We start from the raw sequence: 14,343 nt of genomic DNA, 5'->3' as shown, positions 1-14,343 counted from the left end.
GTGTACGTACATTCGCTGTTGAGCTCAAATCCTAAGATGGCGCCCGCTTGATTTTTGAAGAACTTCAGAAGCTGCTGCTGCTTTAAACACTGTGTAAGATTGATTTCAAGGTAAATATGCTTTGAATACAGAAGAATCCCTGCATTACTTCATATTTTATACGTGATTTTGATTTATAACTTCTATCAATTATAGCACTCGAAGGCTTCAACATGACAGACCAAACTCACAAAATTGGGGAAACAGGATTCAAAATGCTCTGACAATAAAAATATTACAATCTTCTAAGTTTGTTTACATTGGGAATTAGTTTTCTTCCAAAGCCTATTAGAAATAAGATTGGTCTTTATTACAGTTAAATTTAATGCAAAACCATCTAGGTCCTATTGAAACGCTTCGTAAAGGCTACCGGAATATCCACGTAGCTCTTACGTTTAGCGGCGGTGGAATGGACGAACTTCAAAAGTTCATGCGTTCATTCTGGGTTACCTATGATTAACGTAAGAGCTACGTGGAAAGTGCGATGGAAAAAAATCACGTATGTTTTCACGTAACAATGACGTTTGGATTATTTTGAGTGTACTATTATTCTGAACACAACTGTATCGATGCGAAAATTTATCACTGTGAATTTATATATGTAGTAAATTTTCAGCTTCATCGGTTCACTAAAACTCGAGATTTGCTTCCACAAAGTTTTGATGATAATTGTTAGAGTGAGACGAAAGATAGGGAAAATAACACGGTCTCCCGCGTCACCTTAGTTTAATTTTGCGGCGCCTATTTTAATTTCACCTTCAGCGGCGGCGGTAATGCGCAGATAATATGCGTGCAATTCAAACGCAACGTAAAAATTCATGTAGGCTTGGATTTTTCGTTGTTCAAGAACGCGATTTTGCAAATCTGCTGAATCTGAAAAATGTGGTGTTTTTATGGACGTATATGGACATTTCCAGATAATCGCATTTCAGTGGACTATTGTCGCTTAGAAAACGTTATCAATAGCTAAAAACGGTTTCTTTACATATAATATGATAAATCATATGAAAAATCTTATAAAATGGGAAATTTTGGTGAAACGGGCATGATAACAATTCGTGCGGTCAGCTTTAACGCTTGCACTCACTTACTCAGACTGTTATCGCTCAGAAAATGTTATTTCAATAGCTAATTTCAAATCGTCCGCTCAACAATAAAGGACATGTAAAATTTTCGTTCGTCAAATTGAAGAATTTCCAGTTTTCTTTATGTATAGTAATGTATGCAGTAATTTGAGTATTTACGGCATTTAATACGTTAAACTGAATATTGAAGAGTAGTAGTGCAAATTGTTTTACTGTGAAGATTTTAAACGCAGTGTTGCTGCCAACGAAGAGAGGAGAATACGGTCAGGTTCAGCGGTGTTTGAGTCGCCTATTCCTCGCAACTTGCAGCACGCATCCCTCGTCAAAAAGTTGAAAACAGGAAAACCTTCAGACGAAGGTAATCGGTTGTTACTTGGCACACTTCGAAAGAATGACGAGAACAGATTTGCCGAATCAGATGGTGTTTCGGCGTTCACGTTCTTGTAAAAGACATGTTGAGGAATGCTATTTGTTTGCTTTCTACTTCTACTACAAGAAATCCTATCAAAAACTAAAAAATGGGGTATTTGAATAAAATGGGCATTATAACAATCCTTGCGATCATCAACCAATTTTATCCAATTTCTTAGATAATTTTACATAAGATACAGGTATTTTCTCAAGGATTACGCGTTTCGTTCACAAGATACAGAATTCTGCTTGCTACCTTTATTCCCACTAGTGCCACAGGATTAGTGGTGCGGGTGCCATCTGACGTCGAACTAATAAAGCTCAACGGTCGATTATTCCCTAGTCAATAGTAATTAATGTACAAGCCATAGGTCATCATATCTTCATCCTTACTTCCGACGAATGCATCCTTCAATGAAGTCAATAAATACAAAATAGGGAAGTAAACTTGGAGCATTAAAATTGTATTACTAAATATTTTTTTTCTTCTGCAGCAATATGCATTCATAACTCTGACTAACTGTATAAACGGTTCAAATTGGTTTTACCGACTCTGGAATCGAGTTAATTTTTCCCAAAATTATATAAACTGGATTACCACTATTCCCAGCAGCGTTAACAACAGGATTCGCTGACGGAGCCACTGCAACAGGTTCAACGAACAAATGCTGCGAGTTTTGCGCTACCATTGGAACGAGCACTGCTTGGGTAGACAGACCAGCCGCCCCAGCGTGAATATCCTTCGTTCCTGCTGCCAGAGTTCGCGTCACTGAGCAGTCCTTGTGCAGCGAGAGAACATGTCGCATTCGAGCCAGCTCCGTCTTCAGGCGCAGGTTTTCCTCTTCAAGTTCTAGGTTTTTCTGATGGATTTTGTCTTGGTTCTGCTTCACGCGTGTCCTGTGGGGAAAACAGATATTGAGGTAGTGCGGGGCAATTTGGTCATACACGCAGCGAACTGGACTATCGAAATTCATACATTTTGCCTTATGATAGATGGAACGATTATCGCAATACGAACGCTTTATGTATCGTTTTAGCATCACTCCACACCAAGGCGTCGATAGGCGCAGGGTGTACGCACGAGCCTATCAATCGCAAGGTCCTTGGTTCGATTCCAGGTTGCCGCGAAAACTATTTTTGTATTCAAATTTCGGTTTCATAAGGCAAATTTATGAATTTCAACCCGATTCCTTGTGGCGAATTTTCATAAGGGGTTCCTATGTTTATCGACAGTCCATTTGCCTGAGTGTACGGGACATTATGAGCCACGGTTGATTTGAACAGATTTTGACTGTGATAATCTTAGGCACTACCTAGGCGGGCCGCAGTGGTTCTTGAAGCCCGAGGGTGTGCCTCACAGCACACTTCTAGGTAAACTAAAATTTGAATAGTATTTTTTTTTTTAATTAACGCTGCAGTTCGTGAGTATTGAAATAGTTATTTATACAATAAGTTGCAAAATAACGATTAATTTATGTGTATCATTAATGCTTTTTAAGATGTTTTACATAGGTGGCCCATACTGCCACATCGACCTTATGAGTTTTTTTTAATTACAGTATGAAAATGTTAATGTACCTATAACGCTTAGCTGCCATTTTCCATCGTTCATGTTTTTGATCCGTGGATTCCTCACGAAGCCGAGCTGGTTTTTCGTTCGACTCAACAGGTTTGATGCTCTGTTCAGTGCTTAAGGTACTTGCGGTAGCTGATGTCGATGGTTGTTGCGTTGCTTCATCCGTAGATTCAAGCTGTCCGTTTCTAGCTAGGTACTTCTTCAACTTAGCCTTCACTGGGTGCAGTGGGGTAGATGGTTTTATACAGGGCAATGCTTCATTTTGCTCACACGAAATTATTATCACAGGTTGCGTAGCAGGGGTGCTTTTGGGTAGCACTTTCACAAGTGGCTTCTTATTGCCGGAATAGATTTGATTTTGCTTCTTTCGTTTTGACGATTGTCTGCTTTCAAGCACCGGTTCAGATTGGATGGCCGCATCCTCGCCTCTTTTAGAGGTAGATCTTGAAATTATCAACTTCGACAGCTTCTGACTGTCTCGTCTTTCAAGAAGAGGAAATACATGGGGAGTATGTAAGGTTTCATCTCCGGTTCCCACAGGCCCGAGCGAAGGGACTGCTTTACCATTCGCGATTTCACCAGAACCGGAACTCTTCTCTTCGACAGCTCTCCGAAAGGTCTCATCAAATGGATTGACCTTTTGTAGATCCTCGAATAGACCCACTTCTTCACACTTGCCAATGAGACGGGTCGGTGTGGGAGTTTGATCCGCAAACAGATTCGACTTGTTGGGCAGTTCCAAATTTAGTAGCATATCGTGTTTTTTCCTATGTACGTTCAAGTGATCTTCGGTGGTAAAACTCAGCCTACAGCCATCCAATTTGCAAGGAAAAGGTCGCTCTCCGTGATCCATGGGTCATCGATTTGCCGTTCATTAAAGCACTACTTTTACGTATAAGAATATAAGTTGGATACCTTTATGAGAAATTAATTTATGTTGACTAGCTATGAGATATGCGATGCACTTCCGCGTAGGTACACAACAATCAACAATCTTTCCCTGAGTTTCTGTGTGTTGCTTGCTTGTTATATCGCTTCACATCTTCTTTCATACTTCTTTACACACTTGTATACTTTAAGGCGTGATAAATATAAGCAAAAAGAGTACATTAAAACATTAGCATTATCATTAGGCAATTAGCACAAATTCGTAGGTGGTACAGTCCTAAAACACATAAAAAATGTGCAGGAAAGTCTACAACACAGTCAACAACAGTCTACAACATTTAAAACAAGATCTTTTAAAACAAAACGCATTTGCGCGCAGTTATAATTCTTTATATGATTGACACATAATACAATCTTCAATGGAACACGTTTCATGGGAATTCATAGGAGTTGTAGGCACGTAATTCAAATTAGGAGCTTATCGTTAAAACATTAAAAATCAAAAGCAACAGAGTTCAAGGACAGTCTAGATTACATCGGGATGACAAGTTCACATCAGCATCTTCGTCATCAGAAGCTGCACCTGATTGAGTCGCAGTTGCACCTGCTCATTCCAAACGCTCTTCACGTACTCATCCACGATGCCGGGTATTTCTTGACGAGCCATCTGATTCTGTTCCTTGAAGAAGACCACCTTGGTTTCAGCATATCGAGCCAACTTCTTGGCAGTTACGGTGGCCTTGTCGGATCTGTAATAAAAATAGAACATTGTTTAAACTCCTTCACTTTATAGTTATGCTTCCTCTCGATTACCTGTCCAAAGTGTCCATACACAGTTTGGTCAGCTCGGAAAACAGTTGATCCAGTTTATCCTCTACCTCGAGGATTTCCTCACATTTTTGGTTGAACTCGGCAATGTCATGGTCCAAGAGATGGGGTTCGAAATCCGTCATCATTTTATTCAAATTTTGCACTTTGGTTTCGAACTCGGTCAGCGATGGATCCAGTTCCTGATGGATTCTGCTGAGGAACTGCTCGATCATAAGGGTTTGCAGCGCAGCTGATGCATTGGTTGCACTGCTGGGCATAGTGTTTTCATCTGCTTTGGTTTGATCTGCTGCACCATTGAACGTAACGGTATGTGAAAGGTTTGCGTCGCTCGGGTCCTCTTTCAGGTTATTTGGAGCTTGAGCATTCTGTGTTTTCTCTTGGAAACGCTCTGGCTTCGGAGTAGTAGGGTAGTGTCGCGTGGGTGAAGCCTGATTCATTGTAATATTGCCAGCAAACTGCATGTCACTCGAATCATCATCTCGAAATGATGGAGGAGCCGCTGCATCGCGCCCTACGCGGATTTCATCGCTGAGGATTGTATCATTGCCGTCATTTGCTGTGTTGTTATCCAAATGTGGAAGAATTTCCTCTTCGGTCACGAATGTTTGATCGTTATCTGCGATAAACTTTTTCAGGGTGTATCGATTTTTGGCGTAGTTCATGTTGAAGTTAGACGGAGTTGGCTCAGCAGATGGTTTCGGTTTCTTTTGAACCGGAACAGTGGTGTTTGGTGGCGGACTAGGATTGACAACAAGGGACTGCGGAATGGACGCATCGCTCATGCTGGTCTGATGTTGGAGGACCATAGCTTTGGTCAGCGAGGTTTTGGTTGGGGCTTCAACATGGGCTTTTGGAATGTCTACCGTTACTCTGGTATCATCGCTGTGAGAGTCCGAGAATGACGCAGCAGATGATGAGGCTGTGATAAAAAATGAGATGCTAGATTATAATAAATTATAAAAGGATTGCTTGCTGACGATAAAAAAAGCGTTTTGGAAACGATAATACAGTATATACCTAACTAAGGCTACCTACATATTAATTGATTTGTTGCTCCATTTGGCTCTTCGTTAAATATGGAGCCAAATCCTATTATTGGTACTGTTGATTTACTTGGACAGAGGATGTTATAATGTTCTTCTTCTTGGCATTATGTCCTCACTGGGACAGAGCCTGCTTCTCAGCTTAGTGTTCTTATGACCACTGCCACTGAGAGCTTAACTGAGAGCTTCCCAAAGGAACACCGAACACGTTGGTTCAGGCGATTTCATACTCTCCTTGCACTCTATTCTCGTGTGCAAACCGGAACGCTCGATCCTGAACCTAAACCCAACATTGTGTAAAGTGAACATCGGTTCAATCGCCGTTCCATTTGTACCTCGTATGCAACCGTGGTTCAATCTTAGGTAGCATCCGAGGTTCAGAACGATGGCACAAACGGACAGAGAGAAAACAGTTGATATCCACGATTAGCAATTTCTACTTATCGTGTCTTGTTGTATGATATAGTAAAATCCTTAGTTTTTTTATAATGTTACCGCTAAATGTTATTTAAAATATTGATCTTAGTTGATCTGCTTCAATAAAAATTGTATTCAAGCCGCAAGGGTCTTGCGATTTGAACCAAGAAGTTCAATATATGATCGTAGAAATTTATCCGCGTGGATGTCAACCATTCCCTGTCTGTCTGCTTTGTGCCGTTATTTGAACCGAAGTACACAATATGTAGAGGAAGACGGGGTAAGAGCACCCGCCGGGTTAAGACGAACTACCTTCAGTTTGGCATGAAAATGGCAATTTTCTTAAAAGTTCACCAAGCACTTTCCATAAACACAAGATTTTTGACATTCCGGAGCATTTAGCGTGATATTTACATCAAATTTTTTATAACAAATGTCAAAAACAAAGTTTCTGCTCGTAGATATTGTATTTAATCTATATTTAACAGATACTCACACAAGAATTTCGGAAGGGATTTTTTTTTGTAAAAACATAACAAATTCCTACCCGTCCATGCTTGATGAAAATGTGAAATGTGAAAATATGCTTCGGTGAAGTGAAATATGGATTGTAAATACAGGTCGGACTCGATTATCCGGAGACTCCATTATCCGGTGACTCGATTATCCGGGATTCAATTATCCGGAATTTTAAACTCGATTATCCGGAATTTGTTCTATGATGTTCTTGTTTTTCAATTTGTATGCATGAATCTGAGATAATTTGGTATTGCAATATACAATATGAATAGGTTTGTAGTTTTAAACGTTTTTATAAAAAAGGGGGGATTTGAAAAACTGTTTTTTTTTTGTATGCTGATCAAAATTTGTTTTTCTTCCACTGTTCCTAGTAATAATTTATGGCTACGCCACCGCATCATATAAATAAAACAACGAAAAGAGATAATATTTGAGTTCTTTTATCGAAGATAATTTTTTTCTTGGTGATTCGATTATCCGGAGGATTCGATTATCCGGAGTGAAAAAAATTGATACTCTGGAAAATAGAGTCCGACCTGTATTAGACTTTAACCCTCTAATACCCAACCCCGCCTTTAGACGGGGTACACTTTGGAATTTTGTGTGTGTTTTTTTTGTAGCTCAGAAATCAAAATGATGCTATTTGTGGCTTTAACCTTGACTTATAACATGCATATAAGAAAAAAATTTTATGACTTTTGAAACTTTTTTCTATTTTTGAAAATTGTTTGAAAATATGTATTCCTTGGGTTTCAATGCTAGTAATGGACCCCTTAGTAGCTGAAATTCATTACCGACGCTTTTCCGCAATGATATCTCAGATGCATATACGTTTTATGGAGTCTAACAACAAGTTCAATATTTTTACTTCATAGTACGCATATGAAACATACAAAATCATTTGATTTTTCCTGCGAAATATGCATTCGGGAAACTGTTGTCCGAGTGCCTATTATGGACCCTCCATAATCTATGATATTTCTTCGTTCAGTGTACTCTTTTACTCTCACATCGAGTAGGTAGGAGAGAGCTCTGTTGTTAGTGAGGCTAGCTGCCTGCGAAGAGGGACAATTTGTCTCAGTCACCATCTGATACTGACGGAGGATGGATGCACGGTCCTCCGTGAGGCGTCTTCTGTTGGCTGGACGGGTTTTTTGTGGAGGGGCTGGGAATCGAACCCATGACCTTCCGCTTATGAAGCGAAAGCGTAACCTCAAGGCTACAGACCTATTATGGAAAAATTCGACTTGATGATTTATTTTTTTTTATTTTTTCCTAAACAAAACGAGTTGTCTCATTAGTGCAGTTGAAAGATAATTGGCAGATATGAAACACTCTCCGACATGTTTGAATGTGTAAAACTTGAACCGTGTGGATAAAACCCAATTTTAATGTTCCCAAATATGGTTCGCTTCTTCCTTTGCTGAGACCCAAATGCTATTAAAAGATAAAAATTATATCGTACAGAGATTTATGAAAAAGTTGTATGTTTCTATTCACCCCGCGATGGGGCGAATAGGAACACTATGCAGTAAATATCAATCCTTTTTTTTTTTCATTTTACAGTCGACTCTCCACATCTCGATGTTCTACATCTCAATATCTCTCTCTATGTCGATGATTGCATACGCATACGATTGCACGATTTCTCTCTCCATATCTCGATGTGTTCCTGTTGATTTTTGTTCCTAATTTTCTCTTCATATGTCGATATGAACATTATCAAAGGTTACTACCTAGACCACATTTAAGCGATTCAGAACAATTCGGAAACTCGAAATGAAGTTTGTTTGTTTATTATTTTCGTAGTAACGGAGTGATTTTCAATCTAGTGTTCATTGAATTAATGTTCGTTGCCTCGATCTCTCCCTATCTCGATGGTCCCTTCGATATCGAGATGTGGAGAGGCGACTGTAAACGAATAATGAACACTTTTTCAAGTACATCTCAAAGAAATATCTCAATGTATTTACCTAATGAAGAAAAACTATACAGGTCAGACTCGATTATCCGGATTATTGATTTTTTTTTTCACTCCGGATAATCAAATCCTCCGGATAATCGAATCACTAAGAAAAAAAAATTATCTTTGATAAAAGAACTTAGATATTATCTTTTTTTGTTATTTTGTTTATATGATGCGGTGGCGTAGCCAGAATTTTTTTTTTCTAGGAACAATAGGGGTCTTTACAAGAAAAAAAAAAGTTGGCCAGCATACACAAAAAAACACTTTTTCAAACCCCCCTTTTCTTAAATACGTTCTAAGCTGCAAAACCATTCATATTGTTTATTGCAATACCAAATTATGTAAGATTTCTGCATAAAAATTGAAAAAAAAGAACTTCAAAAAACAAACTCCGGATAATCGAGTGTAAAATTCCGGATAATCGTATCCCGGATAATCAAGTCCCCGGATAATCGAGTCCGACCTGTATTATTAAAAATTATAAAAAAAAAACAATTTCAATTTTTGATCATGTTGTAAAGCGGCAAAAATGGCGAATATTTCAAGCTGTCAAAATGGTAGAGATTTCAATATTTTCTTCTTAATTTTATAATGAGAAATATAGCAAAATAATTTTTGTACCGTGGAAATACCCCGATGGTCGTTCTCTATACTCGTCCCTACATCAGGGAATTAAACGCGCACGTAACTAATAAAACATAATTTATTGCGACACGCTAAAAGTACAAAACGATATACGGGACGTAAACAAACTAACTGAAGTACACAGATACAATACGATGACAACCACATTAAAATCATTCATTGATGCGCTTCTCCAGCATCACACATTAGCAGTTATGCTGCCGAGTGCGAGCCCAGCGGCGTGCGTAGTACTTCATAGTACACCGCGATAGGGTTGTCCTCAACATCTCCCCTCTTAATATAGGTGGTAGGGGTCGAACCTGATTGGCGGTCTTCGAGTCCGTGAAGATCGCCTAGGAAGATCTACCACCGGTTCAACTTCGATTGCGGATTCGAATTCGGGTGATGTTGATGTCGTTGATGATGAAGAGGTGGACGCGACAGCCGGAACCTCGTGTCGTGGCGTAGACGATGCACGGGCCGGCGTGGAACCTAGCAAGGTAGGCTCGGGACTGGAGACAGGCGCTAACGTAGGTGACGATAACGAGGCGCTCGGAACAAGCGAAGGAGTTGGCGTGCCGGCCGGTTGGCTGGGAAGATTCCAGGCACTCAACAGGATGTCCAGCGGCAACAAATGCTGGTTAGAGGTGGCTTGACCGATGGAAGGCTTCGGTGTCGTGTCAGCAGCATGACGACTCCGGAGCTGGTTGATGTGAGAGCGCAACATTCGGCGATCGTCGATCCACACATTATACATCACGTCTCCGATCTTTTCGACGACTGTACCGGGAACCCATTTCCAACCGTTACGACTGTGGAGCTTGGCGTAAACAGGGTCGTTTCGGCTGAAGGATCTCGATTTCTTGAGGTCGTCGGACGTTGGCACTGGTGTACGTATCGGCGGAGGACGCAGAAGCTCGAGACACGTGCGGATTTTGCGCCCGAACATGATCTCTGATGGCGACTTCTGGTCTGGCAAAGCCCGGTTGGGTGTGCTGCGGTACGTGAGCAGGAAAATGTCCAGTGCGTGCTGTATCGATCCTCTCCCCTCTCGAATCTTCTTCACGGCCCTCTTGAAAGTGTCCACGAATCGTTCTGCTTGGCCATTCGATTGTGGATGGAATGGGGCTGTCGTGAGGTGTTCGATGCCGTTGGAGGCGCAGAAATCGGCAAATTCGGCGCTTGTGAACTGGGTACCGTTGTCGCTGACCAGTGTAACGGGCATACCCAGCCGAGCAAACAAACCACGGAGAATGGAAATGGTCACCGCCGAGGTGATACGATTTGTTTGGACGATCTCCGGCCATTTGGAGAAGGAATCGACGGCGATGAGGTAATAGTCGCCTTCGATTGGACCGGCGTAGTCGACGTGGACGCGCTGCCATGGAGCGGCTGGTTTGGGCCACGGCACCGGTGGAGAGTGAGGAGGCGATCTGGCTACGGACGCACATTGTCGACATGCCTTGACGAAGTCGACGATATCGGCATCCAAACTGGGCCAATACACGTAGCTTCTGGCGAGGGCCTTCATACGCTGCATGCCGGGGTGGCCACGATGAAGCTGTTCGAGGCACTGCTTGCGGAGCAGCGACGGGATGACGAGCCGTTCGGCAAACATGACGCACCCATCTACCACGGAGAGCGATTCCTGCCTGACTTGGAACCGTTGAATGTCGGACCCCGAAAGCTTTGACTGGGGCCAGCCATGTTGAACGTGGTGGTAGACTTGGCGGAGCAGTGGGTCTCCTTGGGTGCTTTGCGCGACGGCTCTGAAATTGAGAGGTAAAACCTTTACCGTATTAGAAACAACTGACCTGAGATCCTCTTCCAGGTTGAGGCTCGCGATGACATAGTCCTCTTCGGGCCTGACGTGCTGGTTGATCAACCGGGAAAGCAGGTCTGCGTTGCCAAACTTGTGGGTGGGCACGTACTCGATGTCGAAATCGTAGAGCAGCAGATGGAGAGCGAAACGTTGGAGCCGGTTGGCAGTGTAGACCGGTATTCCTTTTTTCGAGCCGAAGATACGGAGCAGAGGCTGGTGGTCGGTTTGCAACCGAAAGTGCCGTCCGAAGAGCATTTTGTGGAATTTCGTGACGGCAAATATGATGGCCAAACCTTCACGGTCCGGTTGGCTGTAGCCTTGCTCGGCCTTCGTGAGTGCCCTGGAAGCGTGCTGGACGACCTTGATGCTACCGTCGGGGAACTTGTGGCTGATTGTTGCCCCAAGCCCAACGGAAGAAGCGTCGGCAGAAACGATGATCTCCTGCTTCGGATCGTAATGTGTGAGTAGCAGATCCGAGGAGAGAATTGCCTTGAACTGCTCGAACGCTTTCTGGCACTCTGGAGTCCACTGGAATTTTGCATCGTCTTTCAGGAGATTGTCGAGCGGGTATCGGAGCTTACGCATGTTGGGAACAAACTTGCCGTAGTAGTTGATGGCCCCCAGGAAGGATCGTAGTCCGGACACATCTGTAGGCGGCGGCAGCTTCGTAATCGCCTCGATTTTGGCCGGATCCGGACGTAACCCGCGACTGTCGACGATGTGACCCACGTATTGCACCTGCTGCTTGCGAAACGTGCACTTTTCGGGTCGGATGGTGAAGCCGAAATCCTGTATTCGCTTCAAAACAGCCCGTAAATTGCGGTCGTGCTCCTCTTCAGTTCGGCCGCCAACGATAACATCATCGAGATAGCCGGAAGTGCATTCCAGACCGGCTAACATTGTATCGGTGATCTGCTGAAACGCACCAGGCGCAACTTTCACACCCGGCGGGAGGCGGTTGTAGGAGTAAAGACCACGATGAGTGTTGATGGTTAGCAACTTACGGCACTGCTCGTCAACTTCCACCTGCAAGAAGGCGTCGGACAAATCGATCTGGCTGAAGACCTTGCAGTTAGCCAGCTTGGCGAAGATGTCGTCGGGCAGGGGAAGTGGATACTGGTTTGGTTGGAGCGCAGCGTTCAAACCCGTGGAATAGTCTCCGCAAATTCGAATGGAACCATTGGCTTTGCGGACGACGACGATCGGAGCGGCCCATTCCGAATATTCGACCGGGGTGATGATATTAAGCTTTTCCAGCCGATCGAGTTCCTGGTCGACGGCATCGTACATCGCGTACGCAACCGGACGCTTCGGACAGAAAACGGGTCGAACACTTTCTTTCAACTCCAATTTAACTTTCGTTTTGCTGCACAAGCCGAGCTGCTCGCTGAAAACGTTGGGGAAAGACGACTTGAGTGCAGCGGGTGACGCAGGAGAGCCTGACACGTGGCAACAGAAACTGTCCATGGGCACGGACCAGAGATTAAAGCTGTCCACCAAGTCGGAACCGAGTAGCTGAAGTTGTTTCCCGGTGACACGGATGAGCTCTCGCCGTGTGCTTTCTCCGATGGTGACGTCGCACTCGAATTCCCCATCGAGCGACAAGATGTTGCCGGATGCTGTCTTCGCTTTCACCGTTGCAGGCAATAATGCTGGGCTGCCGAGTTTCTGCCAACTTTCCCTGCTGATGACCGTGATATCTGAGGCGGTGTCGAGTTGCAGTCTGATATTCGTTCCAGAAAGGACGACGGAAACGAATCTGCGTCGCTGCTGCACGCTGCACACGTCAACAACCACCACCTTCGTCGAGACTACTCGCTTCTTGCGTTTGCTTCCCGGTTTCCGGGATTTGGCACTTTCGCAGTAACCTTCACGGTGTCCGAATTGGCCGCAATCGGAGCATTTGTGGTTCTTGTAGCTGCAATCACGGGCGTAGTGTAATGCACCGCAGAGCCAACACGGGTACGTTGGCTTCTTGACGGCGTCACTGGAAAAATGTGTTTGTGCCTCGCGATCACGCTTGTCGAACCTCTTCCCACCAAACTTCCTCACCGCTTGCACTTGGTTGTACGGAGATGGAGCTTCGATCATCGCACTGTCATGCTTGAGATTGAACAGGCGTTGACACTCCTCGGAGAGCTGCTCCAACGTGACGTCGTTGTTGTCCTCGATTTTCGTGAGGAGACGAGTGCGGATCTCGACGTCATTCTCCGATTTCAGGCCACAAACGTACACCAAGCACTTGAACTGCTCTTCTGTGAGCTTTCCTAGTTCAAATTCTACGCAAGCCTTATTTACCCTGCATGCGAACGCCACATGATCCTCCGTGGGATTTTTCGCAATCTGCAGGCATCGGTATCGGCGGCTAATCACCGATTCTTTCGCTCCAAACAGGCTTTTGAGTTTGGCAACTGTCTGTGCGAAGCTAAACTCCTTCGGAAATTTAGGCAAGATATAGCTAACATACCTCTCATGCTCAGATAAACCCAATTTGCGCATAAGTAGGCGAACTTTCGCCTCATCGTCCAGCCTGGCAGCATCCTTTTCGAAGAGGTCATCGTAGCGAGAGTACCACGCCGCGAAAGTGGCATTACTTTCGGCCTCGTACCGGAATTCCTTGATATTACTGGCCAAGGAGTCAAGGATTTGTTCCGGATTGGGTGGCACTTGAACATTTATTGACGACGCGACGCTACTTAGGAACTGCTGCTGCTGCGCAATAATTTGCCCCATAAGCTGTTGGTGCTGCTGCTGACTCTGGGTCATCGATTGCTGCATCATATGCATAATTTGCATGAGCATATCGGTACTTACTTGGGCTTGCGGTGTTTGGTGGGATTGGAAGGTTGAGAACTGCTGTTGTGGAGCTGAAGAAACCGGAACGAATGGCTGCTGCTGCTGGTGTGTAGTCACAACGGGGACGAAAATTTGCTGCTGCTGCTGGTGAGCCGCCGGCGCGGGGATAATCGGCTGGTTTAATTGCTGCCGATTTATCACTCCCGGGGGGTCAACACCATTTTGCCCGTTTCGATCACTATCACCGTCAGCCATCGCACTCCACTTTCTTTTCTTCCGCGCGGGTGACGAAATGTTGGGTGAGTTTTTATCGACGGAAAAACTAC

The 14,343-nt window shown here is 43.9% G+C and overlaps 2 protein-coding genes across 2 annotated transcripts in view; both read right to left on the bottom strand.

Annotated features, from left to right (window-relative positions):
* Nucleotides 1-1,978: 1,978 nt before the first annotated feature.
* LOC5577542 (cyclic AMP-dependent transcription factor ATF-2) lies at nt 1,979-4,270 on the bottom strand. The gene is made up of 2 exons (XM_001656508.2): nt 3,114-4,270; nt 1,979-2,432 (listed from the first exon to the last, which is right to left on the bottom strand). Exons 1-2 carry the CDS (start codon nt 3,962-3,964, stop codon nt 2,069-2,071), a joined length of 1,215 nt encoding a protein of 404 aa, XP_001656558.1. The 5' UTR covers nt 3,965-4,270; the 3' UTR covers nt 1,979-2,068.
* Nucleotides 4,271-4,350: 80 nt separating this feature from the next.
* LOC23687409 overlaps nt 4,351-14,343 on the bottom strand; it is a 56,368-nt gene continuing 46,375 nt past the window's right edge. Inside the window, exons 6-7 of the mRNA XM_021847108.1 lie at nt 4,813-5,749; nt 4,351-4,748 (exon numbers count right to left, since the gene is read on the bottom strand). Of these exons, the coding sequence (XP_021702800.1) occupies nt 4,550-4,748; nt 4,813-5,749 (1,136 nt within the window). The 3' untranslated portion in view covers nt 4,351-4,549. The remainder of the gene's footprint in view (nt 4,749-4,812; nt 5,750-14,343) is intronic.

Source organism: Aedes aegypti, chromosome 2, assembly GCF_002204515.2.
Source record: "Aedes aegypti strain LVP_AGWG chromosome 2, AaegL5.0 Primary Assembly, whole genome shotgun sequence".
In the NCBI taxonomy this organism is placed as follows: domain Eukaryota; kingdom Metazoa; phylum Arthropoda; class Insecta; order Diptera; family Culicidae; genus Aedes; species Aedes aegypti.
This window is presented reverse-complemented; position numbering and strand designations above follow the sequence as displayed.